This window comes from Lissotriton helveticus, chromosome 9 (genome assembly GCF_964261635.1).
Source record: "Lissotriton helveticus chromosome 9, aLisHel1.1, whole genome shotgun sequence".
NCBI lineage: Eukaryota > Metazoa > Chordata > Amphibia > Caudata > Salamandridae > Lissotriton > Lissotriton helveticus.
In genome coordinates, this window is record NC_136070.1 from 552,697,455 (window position 1) to 552,724,441 (window position 26,987).

A 26,987-nucleotide genomic window follows, 5' to 3' on the forward strand; every position below is an offset into this window, starting at 1 on the left:
TCACTAAGCAGGGTATTCTTCCTAAGTCTAGATTAGTAGAGTCCATTGTGAAAGCCAAACCACCTTCTGACAAGACCACACGCAAATCCTTTTTAGGGCTTTGTGAGTTTTATTCATGCTTTGTACAAAATTTTGCTACGAAGTTAAGACCTCTTTCTCAGATGCTCATGAAGGGTTTGGGTTTGAATGGACACATGAATTCCAGAAGGTATTTGAGTGGGTCAAAGAACAACTTGTTTCACCCAGAGTTTTAGAACATTGTGACACTGATCTTCCCTGCACTGTAACTGTGGATGCCAGCAATGTTGGTGTGGGTGCTGTGTTGAGTCAAGTAAAAGATGGCGAGGTTAAGACCAATGGTTTTGCCTTAAGAGTGTTGTCAACCTGCTGAGAAAAAGTATTCGGTAATTGAAAAGGAAATATTAGCTTATTGGGGGGCAGTTATGAAGTTCAGAAATTACATTTGTGGAAGAAGGTTTTGTCTCCCAACTGATCATAAGCTGTTGATTTTCATTATAAGTGGAAAGAACGTTAGAGGGTTTACACCTCATATTGCTTGCTTATCATCTAAATTGTTGCAGTTCGATTACTCTCCAGAGTACATTCCTGGCAACAAAAATAATTGTGCGGATTATCTGTCACGATCCTCAGACATTTTTGAAGATCCTAAGATTATGCACGAGGAGGACAAAGAAGATTATATTGTTGCTGCTGCTGATCTTCCACAATTATGTGCCATTATGGAGAATGATTGGTGGAGTGCTCTTGCAAAAGATGTTTCATTATTGTCTGTTATGAAGCATGTGGAGACAGGTTGGCCTAGGGAGAGAAACTTTTTGATCTCAAAACTTATGTTCAAGTAGCTGATGAGTTCACCATAGAGGATGGTCTACTTATGAGATTTGACAAACTTGTTCCACCTGTGTGTTTGAGAGCGGTTATCTTTGCCCATGCCCATGAAGGACATCTGGGCTCCACGATGACTAAAAAAAGAGTGAGACTATCCTACTGGTGGCCCATGATGGACAAAGAGGTAGAGAATGTTGTCAAGTCTTGTGTTGTTTGCTCAAGTTGTGACAATACTGCTAAGTTGTCAACTCCTCCCCTTTCTCCCATTGAGTTACCTTCTGCACCTAGGGTGAAGTTGGGTATTGATATTATTGGTCCTTTCCATGTGCTTGATTCATCTTGCAAATTTGCTTTGGTTTTGATGGATTATTACACCAAATGGCATGAAGTCAGGTTTGTGAGGGAGGTTACTTCCTCATCCGTTGTTGAATTTCTTCAAGACATTTTTTTGAAAGAGGGTTTCCCTGAATTTTTGGTATCTGATAATGAGCCCCAATTTTTAGCTAGTGAAGCTGAAGAATTGTTAGTCAGTAGTGGTGTTAAGCATCTCAAAAGTTCACATTTCTACCCACAGACCAATGGTCTTGTGGAACACATGAACACGGTATTGGGAGAACGCATTCAGTGGGCCTTAGCGAACAAGTGTTCTTTTTGTAACGCATGCTCTGGTTTTATCGCACAACTCCACACTCCTCTACAGGAGTGTCTCCTTTTGAGTTGTTGCACGGACGCAGGGCTGCCGCGACTTTTTCGCCATGCTGGATGTGTAGATGGGTCAAAGGTGGAAATTGGTTGGATACATGTGTCAGGAGACGTGTGTGTCTCTCTCAAGAAAAACAAAAGAGTTATTTTGACAACAGGAAAAGAGTCAAGGAACTTAGGTTGCTTGTTGGTGATAGTGTGCATGTTAAAAAACCTGTTCATGTGTGAAAGGGTGGACCCAAATGTGGTCCTTCTTTCACTATTACTCAGGTGAAAGGAAATTCTGTTAAATTGGAGAATGGGCAGTGGTGGAATAAGTGTTTCTTGGTAAAGTAAAACATGTCTGATGTTTTATTTGGTGGGTCAGATTCTTGTGATCATAGTAAGTCAACTAGTCATGCACAAGTTGTTGTGAAGCGTAGTTCTAGGTCTAGGAACATTCCTGCACATTATAGAACTTAGTTTGTTTTTGTTGTGACTTTTCCTTCCACAGGATCTTGTTCTTCATTTACTGTTAGTAGTAATGTATGTTAACTTTTCTTTTTACAGGTTTTGGACTTTTATGCTTTACTTATGTATTTATTCATTCCGTATTACTGTGTTTCTTTTGCACGTATCTCTTGTAGGTTACTTTATGCCTAATGTGTTTTCTTCTTTTCATCTTTCTTCTTCACTCTTCTTAAGCTCTTGTTTTTTTCTCTTCTTTTGCATTTTGGGGAAGACCCATGTAGTGTCTCATGCTTTTAGTGGGATTGTGCAGTCCTGGTTCACAACCATTGTAGGTGTAGAACTCTGCCTGTGTTTGAGTTCTGCACCGATCGTTAGGCAAGAAACAGTTTGCCAGGAGGCAGCGCTCCTACCGCTCTACCTGATGGCCCAGATTAAATACATCTAAATTCTCCTGCAACTTGCCTCCTTTCGTAGGATCCCCACAAATTGTCCTGACTTGTTGTAGATGTAATGTTACTTGTTGTATCATATATCTGGATGCAATGACAGACACAGCAAAATACAAGTCGGTTGGCACACTAAGCTAACCACAGATTTTTAGCTTACGTGTTTCTAAGCCAAGCCCTTAAATAAATTGGTCACGCACCTTTGAGAGACCCCACAGTTTGTTCATCCCACTTAAAGCCCTGGGAGTGGTCATTAGCAAATTTTTTAAACGAGAATCTAAGCATACAATGAAAGGAAACACTTCATCCAATCAGGAGACTAAAATGCTCCTGGTCAGGCCAAACACAAAAAGATCGAGAAAAGCTGTCAAATCAAGAACAGACAACTGAGATAGACAGCAACATGATACAGTTATGAGCAAGAGGGCAAGCTCTCATGCACTCTAAATCTGTTTTTGAAAACCTTAAATTTTGTCAACGCACAGCTAAAGCTGTCCATAGTGGATACCTAAATTTGATAGTGAAATAGTGGAAATGTGTAAAAAATGGTGGCATCGCAAAAGATCCTAGAAATATGTTTCAGTGAATTTAATCTTTACTGCTTCCATCTGCTGTACTATGCATTCCAAGTCCAGGCAAAACTAACATAACCTTTCCTCCTTTTCAGTTGAGGACAAAAAGGTGAACAGTAAACTGATATGACTGGGATTAAAGAGGTGAAACAAAAAGTATGGCATTTAAGAAGAGCATGAACTGTGATCATTTAGCATTTAGCTAAGCATTTGATAGGATTCTCTGTTGCTGATTGTCCTTAGAGAACTCTGAAGTTTTCCTTACCAAGAAGTGAAATTTTCAACCACTCCAACAGCTTTGTTACAAGTGCCTGAGTAATCCTGAAAGGAGGGCGCAACAGAGGTTACTTGCAGGATCAGAATTACAAGATTCCCATTAAAAGTGCAAGTCATGAACATACGGGAGCCATTGTAAAAGCACCTCCTCTTTCTTACACGTTATTTGCCCAAAACATGTAATCAGGAGTATTTCTATGTCCCAGAATTACTGATGCCCATTCCTTTTGTAACTCTATATGGACAGTATCAGGCGGTTTTATGGCCCACTTGTAATGGGCCCGCCATGGTTTTATCTCACATCACTTTGTTTTCTTGCACTTGTTTTACCTTTTCTCCACACTAATGCATGACAACAAACATTAGTTTTCAAGCCACTGGTGGGCAACTTATGGCTTCTGGATTCCTCCACACCATTTAACAGCTAAATCATATCCTTAGTGCACAGTCTTGGGTAGCTTGGGCTCACATTCGACTCAGATTTTGATGATGCCTAAATTTAGCTCAAGGTTGATGCCTCTAACAAGTATTTTATTAAATTCTTCAATTGACTCAACACTATTTAAAAATCGATCAGAGGATGCGGGTTAAAGTTCTACAACCAACTGCCTGCAGCCTTTCTATTAGCGCCCAGACATCTCCTCACCCTGTACCACACTAAGCTTCTCCTCTTTAACCACTCTCCTACCATAGTTAACTATACCAAATCCGGAGGAGGCATCAAGACACTGGCTCTATCAATGATTATCAAGGCAGATCCAACACCAAAGCAGCCAGCTTTCACCTCTTGCAGAATCCTAAATACAAACAGCTTCCACTGAGCAGTGGTGTGCACCCTAATAAGCTCCCAAAGTAGGCACTACTTATACCCCCATGTGGAGCTCTTCATCTGACTAGATCTCGAAATGGCCAAAACGAGTCTGTCCCACAGCCTCAAAACGAGAGATTTCTAGACTGCTCTCCTTCCAAATGATACTTTGGAAGTCCATCAAAGCATGAACAAACATGATAGTTCTCTGTCTAGTCTGCAAATACTTTGCAAGCACCATATTGCTCTTAAATGCACCAGTACAACAATCTTACATATGTGTTGCTGCAGTTTGCGAAGTAGCGCTACGTGAAGCTACGCAAAGTGCACTTCGCACTACGCGAGCTACGCATAGCACTACGCGAAATGCGTAGTACCCTGTTCACACTGTGCAAGATGCCGTTTTCAATGATTGCACAGTGCGGACAAGCATCCGGCACTGTGCAATCATTGAAAACGGCATCTTGCATAGTGCGAGCTATAGTTTTCTGCCGCTCGAGTAGATTTTTTCATCGAGCGGCAGCTTTCTCAACGCGGACTGGTAGTTTCTCATCGCGAGCGGTCGCGAGCATACGCGACCAGTCGCAATCAGAAACCTGACCTCCCCATGTTGAGAATCTCGCCGGGAGGTTTATTTTCCACACTCGCGATTGGCAACTTGATGTTGCTGATCGCGAATGAGGAAAAAGTCTCGCCGTGATGTCATTTTGCTTGCTCACGGTCACCAACTTGACGTTGAGGACTGCGAGCAAGCAAAGAATAACTGCTGCACTACGCTACGCTACGTGTGTTTGCACTGTGCTACGTGCAGTTTGCGTAGTGCGAAGTAGTGCAAAGTTCGCAAACTACGCGAGTGTAGCGTAGTGCTTTGCCCAGGGTTAGTTGTTACATGCGAAATGGCTAACATGTCGAAGCCGCTATTATTAAACCAGTTTGATGTTATTTTCCTCAAATCCTGGTCTATTTTCTGGTCATATTTCAACGGCCTTGAAACTGTATATGTGCCTGGAAATACCAGGCTACTTATAGTGCTATTTGGGGTAAAAGCAGGGTTTGTTAGCTAAAATCGTGACTTCTAGCCCTCTCGGAAAAGGGCCCCAAGAGGGTGTACACATTTCAACCTGGCATTAAGACAATAACATACATACCAATATGCTATAGGTTTCCCAAAGAAGCTAAATAAACTACAAGAAAGTAAACAAAGGTAAACATCTAGTAACCACCTGGACCAGCTTTAGATGACTGCCTCCAAAGCAGGAAGTTAAATCCCTTGGTGTCTGTGCTGCTTGATCGTGTCCCTGTATGCTGATATTGACTCTCTTGACCACTCTGCTCTCTCTTCCCACAGTGGAACTTGGTGTGTGATTCCCGCCGGATGCAACAGATGGCACAATCGATATATATGGCGGGAGTGCTGTTGGGAGCAGTGGTGTTTGGAGGATTGTCAGACAGGTAAATTTCATTTCACTACGATGCATAAAAAAAATCTAAGTAATTGTCCTTTCATTGTTTGATCGTAGCCAGAAAGGCTCTTCACCACACTTTCATAATCAAGTGTCAACTGATATAGGCAACTATCTGTTAAAATAGAAACTAGTCTTGTGTTTCCGCCACAGTGCATTACTCGTTCTTGTATGAGCAATTATGAAGTACTACTTTGAGTGGAATGAAAAAGGAGGCAGGAGGATCATTAAAAGGGGTGTGGCCAGGGTAACCAGGAATTATTTACAAGAGGTGTGTCCTATACAATTATGGGTGTGTCAAACACATGAAAATCAGAATTCATGTTTAAAGTTAAAAACTGAATGTGATTGTTGAATGCCTGCTTTTCTTTTGCGATTTCGCGGATTTCAAAGATTTAAAAAAATAATAATTTGACAAGAAAGAACATGAACAAAATATTAGCCTTTTGGGTAGCTCCGACAAGAGCCTGTGTGATGAGAGTGTGTATAAGACAGCTTCAGATAAAACTGTATGCAGAGTATCAGGTTGCTTAGAAATACCCTGTTCCCTTTCTCTGTAGAGTGAACTCCATCACTTATATATATTTCTTGTACATCAAATGCAGATTGTTGTTACAGATAGAGCCCATATTATGTTCTCTGAGGAAAGCAGAAACAGTTTTATTAACAGGTTTCCTGGCTTTGTCAATCTATGGACAGAACTTATTTGACCACTTCCATTTCTGTCAATGGAATATTTTGGATCACTGACATTATATCGACCACAAAAATATCGAGATACAACAATATCGAGGATAAAATATCGAGGGACAAAATATTGACTGCCTATCTTCAAACAGGTAAGTACTAAAATATCGACTCAAAAATATCGAGTTACAAAAATATAGACTGTCAAAATATCGTTTTTAAATTAAGTTAAAACTAATATAATAATAAATATATTTAATATAAACGTATTTAAAATTATTAAATAAATGTAATATTAATAAATAATTAATGTAAATTAAAAAAATATATAACAAAAATAATACATATATATATATATATATATATATATTCCACAAAACCGCCGTCTCAATCAGTTTGTAAAGACAACAAGTCGAGGCCCATACTGCTTTTTGAAGTGAAATTTATTCGACGATTACACCCAACGCGTTTCGCAGCCTCAGCCGCTTGCTCACGAGTGAAGAGTGGTATTAAACAATAAAGTTATATACAAAAATAAAAAGGAAACATTGTCATGTGACTAAAGTAAACAGTGAAACCAGACTCTCCCAGTTTCAACACTTCTTCATAACTAACGATACAATTCACTCCTTGTATCATAGTCTGAATAATCACATATTGCACATTTGCATTCCAATAATCAATGTAAATTAACTGCTTTGATCACACAATTATTCGTGACATTCTATTCATCAGGACTACTAGTCCCACAACACCTTGTTTTACTGCCGGTTTTTGTTTCAATTCGACAAATTCCTTAGCAGCGTTCAGAGCCACACTTATATTTTAGTTGTAAATAGTTTGTTACCATCAACTTCGATGGTTGCATTATATACATCTTTTATCGAGCTTCCATGTGCTTAATATTCTTATCCCCTTTCAAAGGATTTATACATCCATTCCTTACACAGGCATTCTATACTTTGCCCCTAACATCATTAAACTATGCGGGCATTACACTGACAATTCAGCCCCAGTGGGCTTTTATATTTAACAATGTCCTTGAGAACATACGATCATACATTTCTATTAGCTAGGGACATCTATTGTCTCCACTCTTAAGCTCAAGTGAGCTTATATATCCTTATTCGACAAATAATAAAAACTTATGCCAACATTTGCAAAGATTAGAGCCTGAATAATTGTACGGGGATTTCACGGCATATCCGTTCAATTTTGCCCCAGTGGGCATAATATTCAAAAGTAGTCTTGTTGTGCACAATATCTTCATTCACACGACTAGGTGGCTCTGAAGAACGTATTTCTAACATTGTGGAATGCACATTTCTTGAGTTATCTGAAAATGAGAGAGTATACCCATTAAAATTGGTAGTGATATTCGTTCATAAAACCTTACATTTTATCATTGTTTCATCTTTTCCATATATACATTGTAAACAGCGTATTTTAGTTTTAAAACTGATTAGTACCTGCACATTCCTATCCAAGATGGACTGCTAACCCCTCATCCGCATTATGGCCTGATGGGTATAGTGTTTGGAATTTGATTATAAATCTTGATTCCAGTCTCCTCAATTCCTTGACACGATCTCCGTCTCTCACCCTCTTGGGTACACAATCCAGTACCATAAAGGATAAGAGACTGGTATTTTGTTTGTGTTCTTTATAGAAATGACGCGCAATGGGATGTTGTTTTTCATTGTGGTTGATTGCCCTCAGGTGCTCCATCACTCTCTTTTTGGCTTTATGAATTGTGCTGCCAATGTAATAAAGATTGCATGGGCACCTGAGGGCATACACTGCATATTCCGTCTCACACGTCAAATGCTTTTGAATTTTGAATGGACAACAGCCGGTTGATAATTTTACTGATTTACAGTTTGCACTATATTTGCAGGCTTTACATCTCCCGCAGACATAGAACCCTTGTACTGGATTCCCTGTTGTTGATCCTAGTTTCGGTAGTAAAGCTGGACTGACTAGGTCTTTAAATGACCTCCCCTTCCTAAAGGTAATCTGTGGTGATTCACTGACCGCTTTTTCCAAGTCAGGATCTGTTCCCAATATGCTCCAGTGTCTATCTAGGCATTTTCTCATTTCATAAGCCTTGTTGCTGTATGTTGTTACAAATCTCACTTTCTCATTAGTCTGTGGCCTTTCTTTAATCTTTAACAGATCTTCTCTATTTTTTGATTCAACTTTCGTACACGCCGTCGCTATACATTGATCACTGTAGCCCCTTTCCTTGAAGCGTTTGATCATGATAGCACATTCCTTCTCATATCCCTCAACTGTGCTACAATTTTTTTTCGCACGTAGTAGTTCTCCATAGGGGATACTTTGGATCAGGCTATTTGGGTGACAGCTACGCGCATGCAACATGCTATTTCCCGCTGTGCTTTTACGGTGTAAAGATGTCTCAATTTTACCATTCTTTACCTCCATCATGACATCTAGAAATTCCATTTTTTCTGAACTGATTTGGTGGGTGATCTTCAGATTTAGCTCATTTTTATTTAAGCTTTCTACAAATGTGTCAGCTTCTTCTTTTGTACCCTCCCAAACACAGAAAACATCGTCTATAAATCTTGCCCATTTTTTGACGTGCTTGATGTATAGTTCATGGGTTTGGACCACCTGCTCCTCCCACCAGCCAAGGTAGAGACACGCAAAGCTGGGGGCGAAGCAGGTGCCCATCGCTGTGCCAATCAATTGTCTATACACTTGGTTATCAAAGGTAAAGTAATTCTCCGTCAAACATCTTGATATCATGATAATCAACATTTCAGTGTGCCTTAAGTAAGAGACTGATCTTTCACCAAAGTAATGTCTGCATGCCCTTATACCTAATTCATGAGGAATACTAGTATATAGGCTAGTAACATCTAGACTTAGCATTAGATACCTGTCATTCCATTCCAATTCTTTGATCATTCGTAGAAAGTCCCCCGTATCCTTAATAAAGGATGGTAATCTTTTCACAAAAGGCTGCAGAAAATAATCCGCATACCTAGAGGTATTTTCTAAGCCCGACCCCCTAGATGATACAATTGGTCGTCCAGGCGGGTTGTCCCTATCCTTGTGGACTTTAGGTAATAGGTATAATACCGGTAATTTGGGGAACTTACAATCTAGGTAATCATATTCGTTCTGTTCCAGCCACCCCTTGTCCTTCCATTCTTGCAATTTATCTCGGTATTCTTTGTTGGATGTTTCGTAATTACTTTTAGAGCTTTTCTCATACTGACCCACATCATTCAACTGTCTAAGACCTTCCTTCACATATCTCTCTCTCCCCCACACCACCACATTGCCCCCTTTATCGGATTTTTTAATCACTATAGTAGGATCTTTTTATAGTGTTTGGATAGCTATTTTTTGCTGAGATGTTACATTTCTTTGGGCCCGGGATGGAGTGTTTGCCAATTTCTTAAAGCCATTTTTCACTCCTCTCTCAAACACATCCAAAGCTTCATTCTGAATCTGCGGTATAAATATAGATGTGGGCTTAAAGTGACTTTTATAGCTGAGATCTATTGCAACATTGTCATTGACCAAATTTAGAATCGGATCAGGATTAAAATCCACTTGATCACCTAACTCATTCAACAAATGCAATGTATCAATGTCATTTATGCAAATGTTACTGACCTCATCTTCACATACATCCTCTCTTCCTATATTTACTTTCGTATTAAACCATTTCTTTAGTCTCAATTTTCTTGTGAAGTAAAATAGGTCGATTCTTGCTTGTGTATAGTCAAATTCATTTGTAGGAACAAATGTAAGCCCCTTTGCCAAAACATCAATCTCATCATTGGTCAACATCCGATCAGATAAATTCAAAACTGTTCGTTCATTTAATTCTGTTTGTTTCATTCTCTGGTCTTTTTTTGCCACCGGGTGCGGGATCCCACTGGGCTCTCCGTTACTCCTTTTGGCGTTTCTTGTAGCCTTTCTACGCCTCTTCCTCCGCGACCACGCCCTTGTCCTCTTTGGTTGCTTGTTCCTGGATTCCCCTGTACTGTTAGCCTTTCCTGGGCCATCAGGGAAAATTCTTTTAAAATTTTGTCTTTTACCGATAGATTTTGTATTGAAGCGCTCTCACTGGTAGTGGCCACAGATTTTGGAGTTGTATTTACATCAATTGTATCTTTATCTCCATTGATTGTTTTCGGTGCCGCTGCCATCACATTGGCCGCTTGTCCTCTCAAACGATCAAACTTTTTCGCAAAAGTTAAAATCTGACCTTTTTCATAATCAATGAAATCTCTCATGAATTTGCGTTGTTTCTTTTCTTTAATCTCCTTTTCAATCCGCTCCAGTTTCGTTTCAATCTTAGCCATATCTCGGTCGAACTCATCTGCTTCACACATTGTTTTTAATCGTGATATAACATATTCAATCACTTCTGTTAATTTTTCACAATCACGACTCGCATACTTGACCAGTAGCTTCAACATTACCATAGAGCAGTGGTGATTGTTTTCCGCCCATTCCTCAATTAAATCTGGGTCCGGGTCGCTAAACATTGGAGTGATGAAGATACGAAGTACTCGGGGCACTCGACCAGCCTCTATATATTTTTGCAGTGTAGTGGATTCCCACCATTTATTCTGTTCCAATTTCAGGTATTTCCATAGACGATCCCACTGGGCTTTTTTAGATGTGTCTTTGCCCATCGTCAAATCAATTACGCTTCCATCTTTTGGTGCTAGTACTGAAGTTTCAAACATTCTGTTTGCCGCTTCGCACTGTTTTTCATTTCTTGAAGTCGCCATTGTGTTACTTCGCACTTCGTGCGTGTTCACCTCCTTCTGCTGACCGCCGGTTGATCCTTACATTCACCGGCGTGTCTCCATTGCCCGGTAGTCAATCAGCTTCTGTTCGTGCACGTAATACGTGTTTATCCAGCAGCTCAGTTGTTCGTAACTCACTCGTACTGTGCTTCCGAGTGTGTTTACTGTGTTTCCTGCTCACGAATGCTGCACGGGCGGGCGCCGGCTTTTTAACCAAAACACCATTCTATTTGACGAAGATAAGCCCGCGCCTCTTCTGATGGCGGGCCTCGACGGGGTTTCGTCTTACCCCAAGTAATTCCACAAAACCGCCGTCTCAATCAGTTTGTAAAGACAACAAGTCGAGGCCAATACTGCTTTTTGAAGTGAAATTTATTCGACGATTACACCCAACGCGTTTCGCAGCCTCAGCCGCTTGCTCACGAGTGAAGAGTGGTATTAAACAATAAAGTTATATACAAAAATAAAAAGGAAACATTGTCATGTGACTAAAGTAAACAGTGAAACCAGACTCTCCCAGTTTCAACACTTCTTCATAACTAACGATACAATTCACTCCTTGTATCATAGTCTGAATAATCACATATTGCACATTTGCATTCCAATAATCAATGTAAATTAACTGCTTTGATCACACAATTATTCGTGACATTCTATTCATCAGGACTACTAGTCCCACAACACCTTGTTTTACTGCCGGTTTTTGTTTCAATTCGACAAATTACTTAGCAGCGTTCAGAGCCACACTTATATTTTAGTTGTAAATAGTTTGTTACCATCAACTTCGATAGTTGCATTATATACATCTTTTATCGAGCTTCCATGTGCTTAATATTCTTATCCCCTTTCAAAGGAATTATACATCCATTCCTTACACAGGCATTCTATACTTTGCCCCTAACATCGTTAAACTATGCGGGCATTACACTGACAATTCAGCCCCAGTGGGCTTTTATATTTAACAATGTCCTCGAGAACATACGATCATACATTTCTATTAGCTAGGGACATCTATTGACTCCACTCTTAAGCTCAAGTGAGCTTATATATCCTTATTCGACAAATAATAAAAACTTATACCAACATTTGCAAAGATTAGAGCCTGAATAATTTTACGGGGATTTCACGGCATATCCGTTCAATTTCGCCCCAGTGGGCATAATATTCAAAAGTAGTCTTGTTGTGCACAATATCTTCATTCACACGACTAGTTGGCTCTGAAGAACGTATTTCTAACATTGTGGAATGCACATTTCTTGAGTTATCTGAAAATGAGAGAGTATACCCATTAAAATTGGTAGTGATATTCGTTCATAAAACCTTACATTTTATCATTGTTTCATCTTTTCCATATATACATTGTAAACAGCGTATTTTAGTTTTAAAACTGATTAGTACCTGCACATTCCTATCGAAGATAGACTGCTAACCCCTCATCCGCATTATGGCCTGATGGGTATAGTGTTTGGAATTTGATTATAAATCTTGATTCCAGTCTCCTCAATTCCTTGACACAATCACCGCCTCTCACCCTCTTGGGTACGCAATCCAGTACCATAAAGGATAAGAGACTGGTATTTTGTTTGTGTTCTTTATAGAAATGACGCGCAATGGGATATTGTTTGTCATTGTGGTTGATTGCCCTCAGGTGCTCCATCACTCTCTTTTTGGCTTTATGAATTGTGCTGCCAATGTAATAAAGATTGCATGGGCACCTGAGGAATATGCAGTATATGCCATCTTGGATAGGAATGTGCAGGTACGATGTTAGGGGCAAAGTATAGAATGCCGGTGTAAGGAATGGATGTATAATTCCTTTGAAAGGGGATAAGAATATTAAGCACATGGAAGCTCGATAAAAGATGTATATAATGCAACTATCGAAGTTGATGGTGACAAACTATTTACAACTAAAATATAAGTGTGGCTCTGAACGCTGCTAAGGAATTTGTCGAACTGAAACAAAAACCGGCAGTAAAACAAGGTGTTGTGGGACTAGTAGTCCTGATGAATAGAATGTCACGAATAATTGTGTGATCAAAGCAGTTAATTTACATTGATTATTGGAATGCAAATGTGCAATATGTGATTATTCAGACTATGATACAAGGAGTGAATTGTATCGTTAGTTATGAAGAAGTGTTGAAACTGGGAGAGTCTGGTTTCACTGTTTACTTTAGTCACATGACAATGTTTCCTTTTTATTTTTGTATATAACTTTATTGTTTAATACCACTCTTCACTCGTGAGCAAGCGGCTGAGGCTGCGAAACGCGTTGGGTGTAATCATCGAATAAATTTCACTTCAAAAAGCAGTATGGGCCTCGACTTGTTGTCTTTACAAACTGATTGAGACGGCGGTTTTGTGGAATTACTTGGGGTAAGACGAAACCCCGTCGAGGCCCGCCATCAGAAGAGGCGCGGGCTTATCTTCGTCAAATAGAATGATATATATATATATATATATATGAAGAACCGCTCCAAAGAATACCACAAGCTGCAGCACCCTCGCGGAGAAAAACGGACAACAACTCAGGTAGCGATTGCAGTGTCTCTTATTTTATTTCTTTTGATAAGTGCAGCGGAAGTGCCATAGACCGGACGCGTTTCGGCGACCCTGTCGCCTTGTTCACCGGAATAAAAGAGTATTTGCCATTACACACCAAACTTGTTTAAAAAACGGCAAATCACCAGTCTCAGCACTTTACTCTATACCACGTGACCACATTGTGTAACTTGATGAACATGGTAGACAGACTATCTTAGTACATGGTAATTCGACATATATGACAAAAATATTTGCAATTAGTTATATCTGTTCTAATACTGTTTTGCAAATGCCAATTTAATAATTGTCATCAGAAGACCGCATGATTGAGACCATTGTAAATGCGAGTAATGTTCAGAGAACATGCATTATAACAGTACAAATACATTGATAAATCGCCATGGACACCACGGTTACCAGAAACATGTCTATACCCATGGTCAAAAGTCCCCATCAGCTATAGAAAGAAAACACATATGTATCCTCACTGGTTAAAATCAGAAAGAAAGTGCTGTAGTGCCTATAAAGTGCAAAGTGTAAAGTGAATAACTTCTATGTGCAAAATACAATAAATTCCCCAGCCGGGGAATCTAATACGGGAAAGAACTAGCAAAGTTTGAGAACAAAATAGCATTACAGAAATTGTACATAATTAGTTGCAATGTCCAATTGGCTAAAGTGACTAGTGCCTAATCAATACCTGACATCAAAAAAGTATCTTTAAAAAGATGTATATAGAAAAATGTAAATGTATTGCAGGTCATGTCGTAATAACTACCAGATGTTTAGTAAAATCGGATAAAAGCATAAATTCATAATAAATTCACGTTAAAATCCGTATTCCCCAAACATCAACAATAACCAATCTTAATATCAATAGCAATTTCATGATATGAAATTTCATATATATACATATTTCTCGATCATTGCAAAGCAAACTTAGTCAGATAAACACATGTCAAGAGTGATGTGATCAGAGATAATGATACAGATCTTCACAAATATTGAGGCCCTTTGGAATCTTGGTATCTAACTCTAAAATATATTTAGTCTCCAACCGCCTGAGTGACTTGTCTCTATCACCGTCCCTTTTGGTTGCTGGCACACTGTCAATTACAAAATAGGACAAGACATTAAGATTGCCCCCATGTTCTGTCTTGACATGTCTTGCCACTGGATACGAATGGTCAGAATTGACAGTGGCTCTCAGGTGTTGGAGAATGCGAGCCTGAACTGGCAATTTGGTGCTCCCTACATAACGGAGTCCGCATATGCAAGATAAAACATAAACTGCGAACTCCGTTTTGCAGTTGAAATTGCCTTTAATCTTGATCTCCTTATCATCAAAGGCACACCGGTATGTTTTGGTATTGGCACCGAATTTACAGGCTCTACAACTGCTGCATTTAAAAAAAACATATTTAGAGGACACCCAATAGTCTTTATTGATTATCTCCGGACTATTGTTGACTAAATCAGACCTCATCGAGTAAGCTTTGCGGTAAGTGATGTCTGGTTTAACAGGCAAGATACTTTTTAAAACACCATCAGTTAAGGCTATGGGCCACTGGGAATTCAGGATTTTTCTAATTGCTTGTGACTGTTTGCTGTATGTAGTGATGAATCTACATGAGGCTGTCACTGTAGAACTTTCCACAGTCGTGGAAGTACCAGAAATCATAACTGTCTCTTCACCAACAACTGGTGAATTTGGTTGTAGCAAACTGTTTCTGTCGATAGAATTTACTTTCGACAATGCTACATCCAAATTGTGCTGTTTATAGCATCTGGCTAACAGTCTTTTTCTAGCAGTTTCCCGTGACTCTGTCCAGGCCTGGTCTGTACTGCATGCGCGTTTTATTCTTAAAAATTCACCGTAAGGCAAGCTGTCAATGGTGTGACGCGGGTGAAAGCTAGTCGCATGCAGGAGCGTGTTACCAGCTGTTGGCTTTTGATATAGACTAGTGGTAATGACCCCTTCTTGTGCTGTGATTTTGATATTGAGAAAGTTTACCGTGTGTGCACTGATGTCGCTAGTGAAGGCTAGATTGAGCTCATTGTCATTGATACTGTGGACAAAATCCAAAGCCTGCTCTCTATTCCCTTTCCACACGATAAAAATATCATCAATATAGCGCCACATGTGAGCTACATGGGTTTCATATAGGGCCTTATGTTGGCTTCTGAGGACATGCTCCTCCCACCAGCCTACATGAAGACATGCATAGCTGGGGGAGAAGCATGCCCCCCATTGCCACTCCACGTTTTTGTCTGTAAATCTTGGTGTCAAATAAAAACACATTGTTAGTCAGACATCGTCTAATCATTTCAATCAACATTTTGTTGTGCTGGTACATGCCAATGTTTCTTTGGTCCAGATAGTACTGCACTGCATGTATACCGTCCTCATGTTCTATACAAGTATAGAGTGCAGTAATGTCCAGAGTCATAAATAGCATATCCTGCGTCCATTCGATGGCATTGAGTTTTAATAAAAGTCTCTTGAGTCCTGTAAATAGGTAGGCAAACTTGTAACAAATTCCTGCAGATAATGGTCGACATATTTGGACGTATTATCAAAACAACTGTTTATGGCAGAGATGATAGGTCTGCCTTGTAGAGGGTCTAGGCCTTTATGGACTTTTGGAATGAGATAGAATAGGGGCAATACAGGATGTTCATTATGTAAAAACTTAAATTCCTCTTTTGTGATTAGCCCCTCTCATTGCCATTGTGATAACACGATTTTATAATCACTGCTGATTCTGCGCACAGAGATACCATCGCTGCGCTCATAGCACATATTGTCTCCCAATTGTCTAAAAGCCTCTGCTCGGTACTTTGTTTTGTCCCACAGCACAATATTGCCCCCTTTGTCCGCATTGTTGATGACAACATTTTTCTTTTCTTTCAGTTTTTTCATTAATTGAAAATATTCCCTTGTTGTTCCACTAGCTTTGGTTTTGGATCTGCAGGAATTTCTATACAGATGTTTCAATTCATCATTCACCCTCTCATGAAAGATGTCCAGGGCGTCTCGAGGCATGATGGTGCTTTGAAAGGGCTTTTCCCTGGTAGTGAGATGTTAATGTCTTCTTCCTGCGCCACATTCTGGGAACACATAGTATTGTCCTGATCGTTTCTTAGCGCTAGAAGTGTTGCCAAGGCTGGCATTGATCCTGCTGCCAAACTTGTGCTGGCGTGTGGGACTGGTTGTGCAGTGGTGGTGAGAGTACGTCCGTGGTTTTTAATCAGAAAAAACTTTTGTAATTTTAGTTTTCTAATAAACTTGTATATATCCACACGTGTCTGGACATAGTCAAAGTTGCTCTCTGGACAAAAACTGAGACCTAAGGATAGAAGCTGGGTCTCCGCAGCGTTAAGTTCAATGTCTGTTAGATTGATGATAGTTGGGGGATTAGTTGACTCATTTAATTGCGCCACGTTTTCTTTTTCTGGCGCCCCCTTCCTCCGCCGTTTTGCGCATTTGCGCCTCTGTTTCCGCCGTCTGTTTTTGGTTTGCCTGATAATTGACTGGCTCTCGGTCGAAGGGTCTGAAGACGTTGTTCCCTGATAAAAGCCAGTTCTTCTGCAAAACTAACCGGCCCCAACAGAGTAAAAGAGGAAGTTGACCCTCCCGAACTGCCATCTGAATCACAGTCTGGGCCCTGGCCAGTAGTGCCTGTCTCCAAGTTGAAATTTGCACCCCCTTCAGCATTTGTAGCTGTTGATATATTTGCCTGAGCTCCTACTGTCTGTCCCATAGATCGTGTAAGGGCTTTTTGTTTTTTGACATTGTCATATTTACGAGAGAAGGTGAAAACTTGACCTCTCTCATAATCATTTTTGTCTCTTGCAAAACTTCCAGACCTTGCGCGTTTTTATTGTTTCTTCCTGCTTGTTTTTACGGTCGTGCATTTCCTTCAATAGTTTATCCACCATGTCCTTGTTGTCATTAGTAGTGAGTTTTTCCAAATCCTCCGTTAGTTTTTGTATTGCTTGTAAGTCTACCTCACGATCTACTTTGGCAAACTTAATTAGTAGGCAGACATTGCGCATAGATGCATCTAAATTATTCTCTGCCCATTGTTTTAACAGTTCAGGATTTGGATTCTCAAAATTTGGCGCCAGCAGTATACGTAAACCTCTTGGTACTCGTCCTGCTTCGCGATATTTATCAAGCGATTTGATTTCCCACCATTTCATCAAAAACATATTATTAAATAAACATATATATAATATTTTTTACCGCAGCATAGCAAAATGGTTACAATTTATTGTAACAACTCTAGTGAGTTCAACAGTAGCAAAAGCATTGGATAGCGTAGGGGTAAAATTTACTATTCCCAATCCAGTGGGTGCAACAGTAGGGAAAGTGTTGGATAGCGTAGGGGTGAAAATTACTATTTCAACTCCAAAGAGTGCAACAGTAGGGAAAGCGTTGGATAGCGTAGGGGTAACAATTACTATTCCCACTCCAGTGGGAGCAACAGTAGGGAAAGCGTTGGATAGCGTAGGGGTAAAAATTACTATTCTGACTCCAGTGGGTGCAACAGTAGGGAAAGCGCTGGATAGCGTAGGGGTAAAAATTGCTATTCCCACTCCAGTGGGTGCAACAGTAGGGAAAGCGTTGGATAGCGTAGGGGTTAAAATTACTATTCCCACTCCAGTGGGTGCAACAGTAGGGAAAGCGCTGGATAGCGTAGGGGTAAAAATTACTATTCCCACTCCAGTGGGTGCAACAGTAGGGAAAGCGCTGGAGAGCGCAGGGGTTAAAATTACTATCCCCACTCCAGTGGGTGCAACAGTAGGGAAAGCGCTGGATAGCGTAGGGGTTAAAATTACTATTCCCACTCCAGTGGGTGCAACAGTAGGGAAAGCGCTGGATAGCGTAGGGGTTAAAATTACTACTCCCACTCCAGTGGGTGCAACAGTAGGGAAAGCGCTGGATAGCGTAGGGGTAAAAATTACTATTCCCACTCCAGTGGGTGCAACAGTAGGGATAGCATTGGATAGCGTAGGGGTTAAAATTACTATTACCACTCCAGTGGGTGCAACAGTAGGGAAAGCGTTGGATAGCGTAGGGGTAAAAATTACTATTCCCACTCCAAAGAGTGCAACAGTAGGGAAAGCGTTGGATAGCGTAGGGGTAAAAATTTCTATTCCCACTCCAGTGGGTGCAACAGTAGGGAAAGCGTTGGATAGCGTTTTGGTAAAAATTACTATTCCCACACCAGTGGGTGCAACAGTAGGGAAAACGATGGATAGCATTGGGGTAAAAATTACTATTCCCACTCCAGTGAGTGCAACAGTAGAAAAAGTAAAAACTTCATAAATAAATATAATTAATAGAAATATTATTACCAATTAAATTTAATTTCCAATACCAATTACTTTTACTTACCAATTACATTTTATTTAATGGACAATTATTAATTAATTAACAATTTTTATTAATGTACATAATTAATTAATTATTTTTAAATTACTTCCCACCCTATCCCCCTATAAACTCACAACCCACTACAGAAAATAATTTACTAAATATTAATTATTTATCAATTAAATATTTATAATTAATTACCAGTTATATTTTAATTCATTACCAATTAATAATTAATTAACAATTATTATTAATTTACAGATTTAATTAATTATAATTAAATTACTTCCCACCCTATTCCCCTATAAACCCACAACCCACTACAGAAAATAATTTACTAAAAATGTATTATTTATCAATTAATCAATTATTATTAATTACCAATTATATTTTAATTAATTACCAATTAATAATTAATTAACAATTATTATTTTACATAATTAATTCATTATATTTAAATTACTTTACCACCCTATTCCCCTATAAACCCACAACCCGCTACAGAAAATAATTTACTAGAAAATTATGATTTATCAATTATTCAATTATAATTATTTACCAATTAAATTTTAATTATTTACCAATTAATAATTAATTAACAATTATAATTATTTTACAGATTTAATTAATTATAATTAAATTACTTCCCACCCTATTCCCCTATAAACCCACAACCCGCTACAGAAAATAATTTACTAAAAATGAATTATTGATCAATTAATCAATTATTATTAATTACCAATTATATTTTAATTAATTAACAATTAATAATTAATTAACAATTACAATTATATTACAGATTTAATTAATTATAATTAAATTACTTCCCACCCTATTCCCCTATAAACTCACAACCCGCTACAGATTTATATTACACAATTATTACAAATTATTAAAAACTTACCTTATTTTCGATTTTGTTGTTGTCTATATTCTATCTAGTCGATATTATGTCTAGTCTATATTTTTGATTCGATATTTTGGCTATTAATATCGATATTACTCAATATTTTTGTAGTCTATATTATGTCTGGTCGATATTTTGTCTAGTCTATATTTTTACCTCGATATTATGTCCAGTCGATATTTTGGAATCGATATTATGTCTGTTTACCGAATATTTTAGAGTACACAAAGACAGTGTTAGGAAAAGTCGACATCAGTTCTGCAACATTATCTTTTTATTAGGATATCCAGCCCTTCCCCAGTCAATGTGCCCAGGTCTTTGCCACCACAGTGCACAATCATGAGGTGAGGAGCTTGGCAATCCACAATGGATTTAACCAAAGACAGCAACTGATTAAACTTTAACCCTCTCTGGCCAAACCAGGTAATCTCTCCATTTGCCAACCCCAAGTCCCAGACAACACCTCTGTTTTTTGCAGTGTCTTTAGCCCAATAGCCATAGCTATTGCGAACAATCCACACTCTAAGCATTTTGAAGTGAAGGAGCAATAGCAGTCAGGAGAAGGCTGGAGCTGAAGGAGGTAGTTTTCCAAATGAAAAGCAGTTAAAATGGAGGTGCTTTTATTTTATTTTTAAAAGATATATTTAATTGGATGCTGTTAGCATGAAAAGGAATACAATTAGGTAGTGTGTTGGATGCCTTAGCAAGAAGTCCTATTGTTGGCTCTTGTTTAAAAAAAGAAATGTAATACAGACATGGATATGCTTTTGAATCTGTTGAGTAAGCCACACCTCCTTTATATAATTTGGAAGTTGCATGTTCCTTCTAGAATGTGCTGTGAACTTGTGACCTACTGGTTCCACTGGTGTGCTAGGTACACTGAACTAAGAGTGTATTGGGGAAGGGTGTTAAAGAGACAAATGTTTTTTAAAAGTTGAGGAGTTATGACACAATTTAATTAATGGCAAACTTTATTTTCCAACTTAGGACTATGTAACAAACTGCTGTTCAGTATTTCAATTTAAAGAAACATTGGCTAAATATTGGTTTGGGCTAGTTAGACAGGAACCTCATTTTGAAAGAGAAGGAAAGGGTTACCAGATGCCAACCATTCACAAGTGGATATAAAGTAGTCTAAAATGAAAGACATGATTTTATTTGCTGCCTTCCTCGTGATCATAGAGTGGAAAGTTGATGAGGTTGCCATTTTATAGTTGCTTTTTGTGAGAGTGGTGTGCCATTCTTGTGCTTAGTTTTTACAAATCTTAACAGTGTCGAAACAATCCAGAAACAGCTAAAAAAAACATATAATCTTCAAACTCAATTCACTCGTATGTATATAACTTTTTAAGTATAAAGAAATGTACATTAGAAATGCAGATGTATATGGGAATTTCATTAAAAAGAGTATCACAGTGATGTGAAAAAAAATATATCAGATGAACTGTATCTGGCAGCTGGTATGTCTTTAAGACGTTAGTACGGTTAAAAATTACCATGAGCAATGCCTTAAAAATGACAATGTTTTAAATATCTAAGCATTATATGCAGAATAGATACATCTTTATTATTTGCATTCTGGGAGTTGTGGTAGTTTTAGTCCCAATATTAAACAGGAGTAGTGTATTCAGAAATAAAAGATAAGAAAATGTGTTGTGTCTGTATATGAATTATAAAGTGGTGATACTTATTAGGTATGTATTAGGAAGTGTTTGTCAATGTGGTTTTAACTTATATGATCTGTTTGCAAATACTTAGATGGTGACATGTGGCTGTTGTGGTGCAGATAGTTATATGTACGGTGAGACTTTTGAGTTTACCTAAAGATGCAGAGAACTAAATATTTTTGGAAAGATGACCTGAATGTGTATACTATTACGAAATAACATATATATTTCGACATGGTGATCTATGTTCTTTAAGGCTGTTGAAAATGTCAAGTATATGGTGAGGGTGGTTTATTTCTGTAAACATGCTATGTTTAAAATTGAGGAGAGTTAATTTTACAGATTATTCTACTAGCTTCACTTGGCCTGTAACTTTTCTTTGAGAAATGCTGAATATATGTTTTAAATACACAAGAACTATTTGCGAAATGCTGTAGTTGTGCCTTAAAGAAAAGGTTTTGTGCTTTGAAAAAGTAAGAATTGGTTTCAGTTTTAGAAACGTACTGATTCATGTGCATGCTGAGTAACAGAGCAGTGTATGCTTTTAGAGAGCCATGTTTGCAATTACATATCAAGTGTGATATCTTGACTTTTTCAATCACCCATGCACTACACATGTACTCTTCCAATCATGCAGGCACTAATTATGTACTCATTGAACTACGCAGGCAACACCCGTGCATTCTCCTGATTACCCTGATAGTAGCAATATAGTCATGTGAATACACAGGCACTAACTATAGCCCCTTCGACGCTCATGACGAGCTCATCTCGTCATGAGGTGCGCCTCTCGTACGCTCATGACGAGCTGAGCTCGCCATGAACCGCGGGTTTTTGCGAAAGTCAGCGCACGGCGGGAAAATGCACCGCACGCATGGGGATAGAGATATTAAACCATCGATGTAGTTCTTACATACTTAGGGAATGATGCAGGCACTACCTAAGCACTCATCTAATGATCCAGGGAGTATTGTTATACTCAACCATAAACACATGTATTTACAAGTTTTAGTGAGGAATATGTACTCTTCTAGAACCATCTGGTAAATTATATATGTAACCTGTCACACATTTTTGCTTGTACTCTGAAGAATTACTTAGCTATATGCTGTGATAGAGATGAATGAGCAGACTTTTATATGCAGTGTTTTTCGAAATTTTAATCTGACACATCTAAGAAGAAAAGTATTGAATCTGAGGTTCCGTGATTTCGAACCAGACTTCATTTTGTTTGAGTTGTTCAAGACGCCATTTTTGTGTTGCCCTCACGTAGGCCGTGGAGGTAACCGAACGAATAAAGTTGCATGGGCCTCATTGTTCATGTATGCATTAACAGGCCCTTTTCTGATTTGTGAGTGAATTGCAGAGAAACTGAGCTCTTCACCTGAAACTGACCACGCAAAACCAATTTCCCTTAAGTTTGATTCTTGTCTAAAATTGCTAATCAATGTTCAGGATATCGTTAACTTTTAGTTTCCTTGCACATATCTTATCCTAATCAGCATCTGAATTGTTTCTTTCCTTACGACTTTTCATTACATGGGTAGTGCTTTCAATTATGGGTTTGTCCGGCTTGTGGAAATTGAATTTGGGACAGTCCTAATAATTAACTTTTGGGTTGTGTTACTGTAAATTGGGTTTTTGTTAATGTGATACTCAGTTAGAAAATGTGTCCTATTGGTCAGAATTTTGCGCAGTAGGTGTACATTTATAATGAGAACATGGTGTATAAAAAGCGATGTTTTGCTCTATGAAAATTGAGCAGTTTCCTGAGTTGTACACCGTGTTGTATTGCTTGGTTTACTGTTACTAGCTGCAGCTAATAAATGTGATCTTTGACGCCATCCAGAAGTATTCCGTGTCTCTGTATTCCAAGACAGGAGAATCCGAAGACTTCGGGTGTGTCCCTGGCACTGCTGGGTTCTAAGAAAACCCGGTTCTTCAGTTGGCGCCCACGTGGGGCGACTTCAGCGGTACCGTTCCAAGCCTAAGGATCGTGAGGAGCCACGTGAGGAAATTCTGGAGGAAGGCCGCCACTTCTTTGACCCTTGCATGTCGACGTGGACCGAAAGTCTTTTCTGCGAGGCTTCCCGCTTTCCGACGGCTACGAAGGACTGCTGCCCTGACTGTCGCCCTGTCTTGGACCCTTGATTGATCCTTTCTAAAGCGAGACGATAGACGGTCTTCTGGTGGCGTGACAGATATTTTGCTTAAGTATAAGTGGGTCGCTCCCACAATTTTGTTTTTGTTCTTGGTTTTGTTTGATTCGGTTGCTGCAACAATCGAAGCCGAGGGGCTCGTATATTTGCGAGTGTATCGATAGTTGATAACCCCTTGAAGTTTGAAGCTAGATTAGTGAGCTATAAGATGCCTGGTCTTAGCAAAATTAGGAAATGGTTTAGTTGTGGTTGCAACAGGGATTCCCGATTGGAGGATTTGTGTCCCATACCTGCGGTTGGAACTCCGACTTATGAGCTCTATTCAAAACACGGAGTGGGTCCTATTACTTATAATGAAGTATGGGTCCACTATACAAGGAAAGATGGTGTTTTACGATGGCCCCAACATGGTAGTTTCGAATTAAATATTTTAGATAATCTGGAAGTTGCGCTATTTAAGAAGAAAGCCCGGCCGGCAATGTTTGACTCTTTCCGCCTCTGGCGTAAGGAAGCCAAACAGCGAGAAATTAAGCAAGCAAAGAGAGATAGGAAAGATAAGAATATGTCAGTACTACAAGCTGCTAGGCAGTTTAAGGAAGATGGAGAAGAGCGTGCGAGTGAAGTCTCAGATAGACAACGTTGCATGGCCATAGATAAATGTTATCCGGCGTTGCCGCCTTCTCCTCCGAAAGTAATTGAGGATCTTGAAAAAGATCCTTTGATCTCACATTTACTGAGATTGCCACCCCCTTATGTGCAGGGTGCTACTGCGCCTCCATTACCCCTGGTTGTTCCACCCTTTGTTGTTCAACCTCCTGCTGTTGTTCAGGCACCCGGTGCTCCACAGATGGTTTTGCCTCCTACTGCGCAACCCACTCTAGAGTCGCCAGCTTTGGTACCAGCTTTGCCTCAAACTCTTTTGCCTTCTACTTCTGTATCTTTGACTCCTACTGTTCTTGTTCCTACACCTCTTTTGCCTTCAAATACTTATTCTCCTGTTCTTATGTCTGCTTAAAACGAATGACTGAGACTGTTGTTAATCTGTTGTCTCCATTGTTTGGGTCACTGAATATGACCCCTGCTTCAGAACGTAAGCAGAGTCGTAGTCAGCTTCCTAGTTCCGAGGAACGGACAGTGTTGGATTTGTTGGCTCGTAGATGGATTTTAAATGCTTCCAGGTATAATTTGCCAGCGGTTATGGATGTTTTTTTTCAGTGGGAGCCGCCTAAGCAAAGGTATGTTTTTGATGTAATGTGTTCTTTTCTTCGTCAGGAATGGGAAAATAACGAGTTGGGTTTAATTCCGCACTACTTGATGTTCAGTCCGAATTTGCTAAAGGGACGATAGTAGAATCTAATGTTATCGATGGCATGGAGACGATACATGTTTTTAGATCTCAACTTCCGCCTCAGACATTGTATGAACCTGATTCCTTCGTTAGGAGGAAAGTGAAGCAGTATCCTGTGAGAGAAGTTCCTCCCGTATGGAGAGACGCAGTTCAGGCTAATTTAAATTTGGGTATTGTGGCCGCACTGGCTCATTTTCAGCGAGTATGGGTACATGTCCCTTGGAAGAGAGCAGAGGTCTTGGCTCTTAAGCAGACCTTACCTGACCCTCGTAAGAATCCTGCTGGTTATTACAAGGAGTTGTCCCAGACAGTTGATGCGTGTATTATGAATTTAGCTGACATAGATATGTTAATGGGTAATGTAGTTCCTCAACCTTTGTGGGCGAAGATTCGTCATGAGAATCATGCGCAAGAATTAGGAGATACGTGGGCTAATATTGTTGCTGCAGATGGTCGGCAAGTAGGAGGTGCCAAACCTGAGCCCTTAGTTGCAGAATTACCTGGTAGGATTATTAATTTAATGAAAACTATGATGCCTCCTTTACGAGTGAATTGGGACAAGTTAGCAGCATGCAAGCAAAAGAAAGATGAGAATGTGTCTGATTTCTTCACAAGGTTTGAGGAAACGTTTATTGATCATAGTGGTCAGGACATGAGTACGGAAGGTGGTCAAAGGTTGTTCGTGGACAAATTTGTCTTTAATTTGCTTCCTGAACTTTTTAATAAGTTAAAGGACTCTGAGAGTTCATGGGCTGTTTCTTCGTCGGCCCAGATATTGGCCACTGCACAATATTATGAGAATAGGGATAAAGATGAGAAGGATAAAGCAGAGAAGAAAACTAAAGATTTAAAGACGAAAGTTTTTGCGCAGCAAGCTTATCCGCCTCATCAGAATCAGTTTCAGCAACCTCCACAGTTTCAGAGATTGTTACAGAAGCCTGAGCCTTATGCTCCGCGATTCTTTCCTGGTCCTAATCAGTGTGCTTATTGCAGAGAGGAAAGTCATTTCAAGAATAGTTGCCCGGCTTTGTTACAGCGTGCAAATGGTGTATCTGGTCAGAGAGGTCGTGGTGGTTTCCAACAAGCTCCTAGGGGTAGGGGATGTGGCGTGTTACCCCAGAATGAACGTTCCTCTTCCCTTCAGAATTCTGCGAATTATTTTGACAGACTGAATGTTCCGAGTGGTCAGTCTACACAGTACTATGTTGATGATTATTATGTCGAGAGTGAGAGTGCTGGTTATAATGATAGTTAGGACAGCCATGGGCAAAGAGAGGGAGTAATGTCAGTTCCAGTAGACCAGAGTGGACCTTATGTTGAAGTGATTACATCAGGTGTGGCAGAACCTTTTCTTTTGGATACTGGTGTGACGAAGAGTTCTATTATGCACTCTAAACTTCCTGGCGCACCTTTGTCTGGCTTGACCAACGTTTCCGGAGGATTTTCAGGCGCCCCAGTTCGTAATCCGGTTTCTAGTCCTTTGTCCCTTTCTATTGGTCCTTGTGAATTGGAAGCTCCACTTATTCTAATGACTGGTTGTAGTGAGAATCTGTTGGGTTTGGACTTGCTGAAAAGACTGCATGCGACATTACATTGCTCTCCTTCGGGAGTACATCTTACCTTGAGTAAGAAAGTGATTTCTCCGATGTATTTGTCTAAAGATTGTCTTCCACTGGAATTGCGTTCTCTTCCTGATACACTTTGGGCTACAGGTCCCAATGATGTTGGTCTTTTGCAGATTCCACCCTATGTTGTTACCCTTAAGTCGAATGCTAGGCTACCTCGTATTCCCCAATATAAAATATCGAGCGATGGCGAGAGAGCTCTTTTGGCGATCATTTATGATTTGGTTGAGAAGGGTGTAATTGAGGAAACGAGAGGTAATGTGTGTAACAGTCCTGTTCTGCCTGTCCTTAAGCGTACT

At 39.5% G+C, this 26,987-nt stretch overlaps 1 protein-coding gene across 1 annotated transcript in view; it reads left to right on the forward strand.

Moving 5' to 3' along the window:
* Positions 1-26,987, forward strand: part of LOC144781544 (solute carrier family 22 member 6-A-like) — a 573,094-nt gene that overhangs the window by 86,846 nt on the left and 459,261 nt on the right. Inside the window, exon 2 of the mRNA XM_078660449.1 lies at positions 5,452-5,555. Coding sequence (XP_078516575.1) covers positions 5,452-5,555 — 104 coding nt within the window. The remainder of the gene's footprint in view (positions 1-5,451; positions 5,556-26,987) is intronic.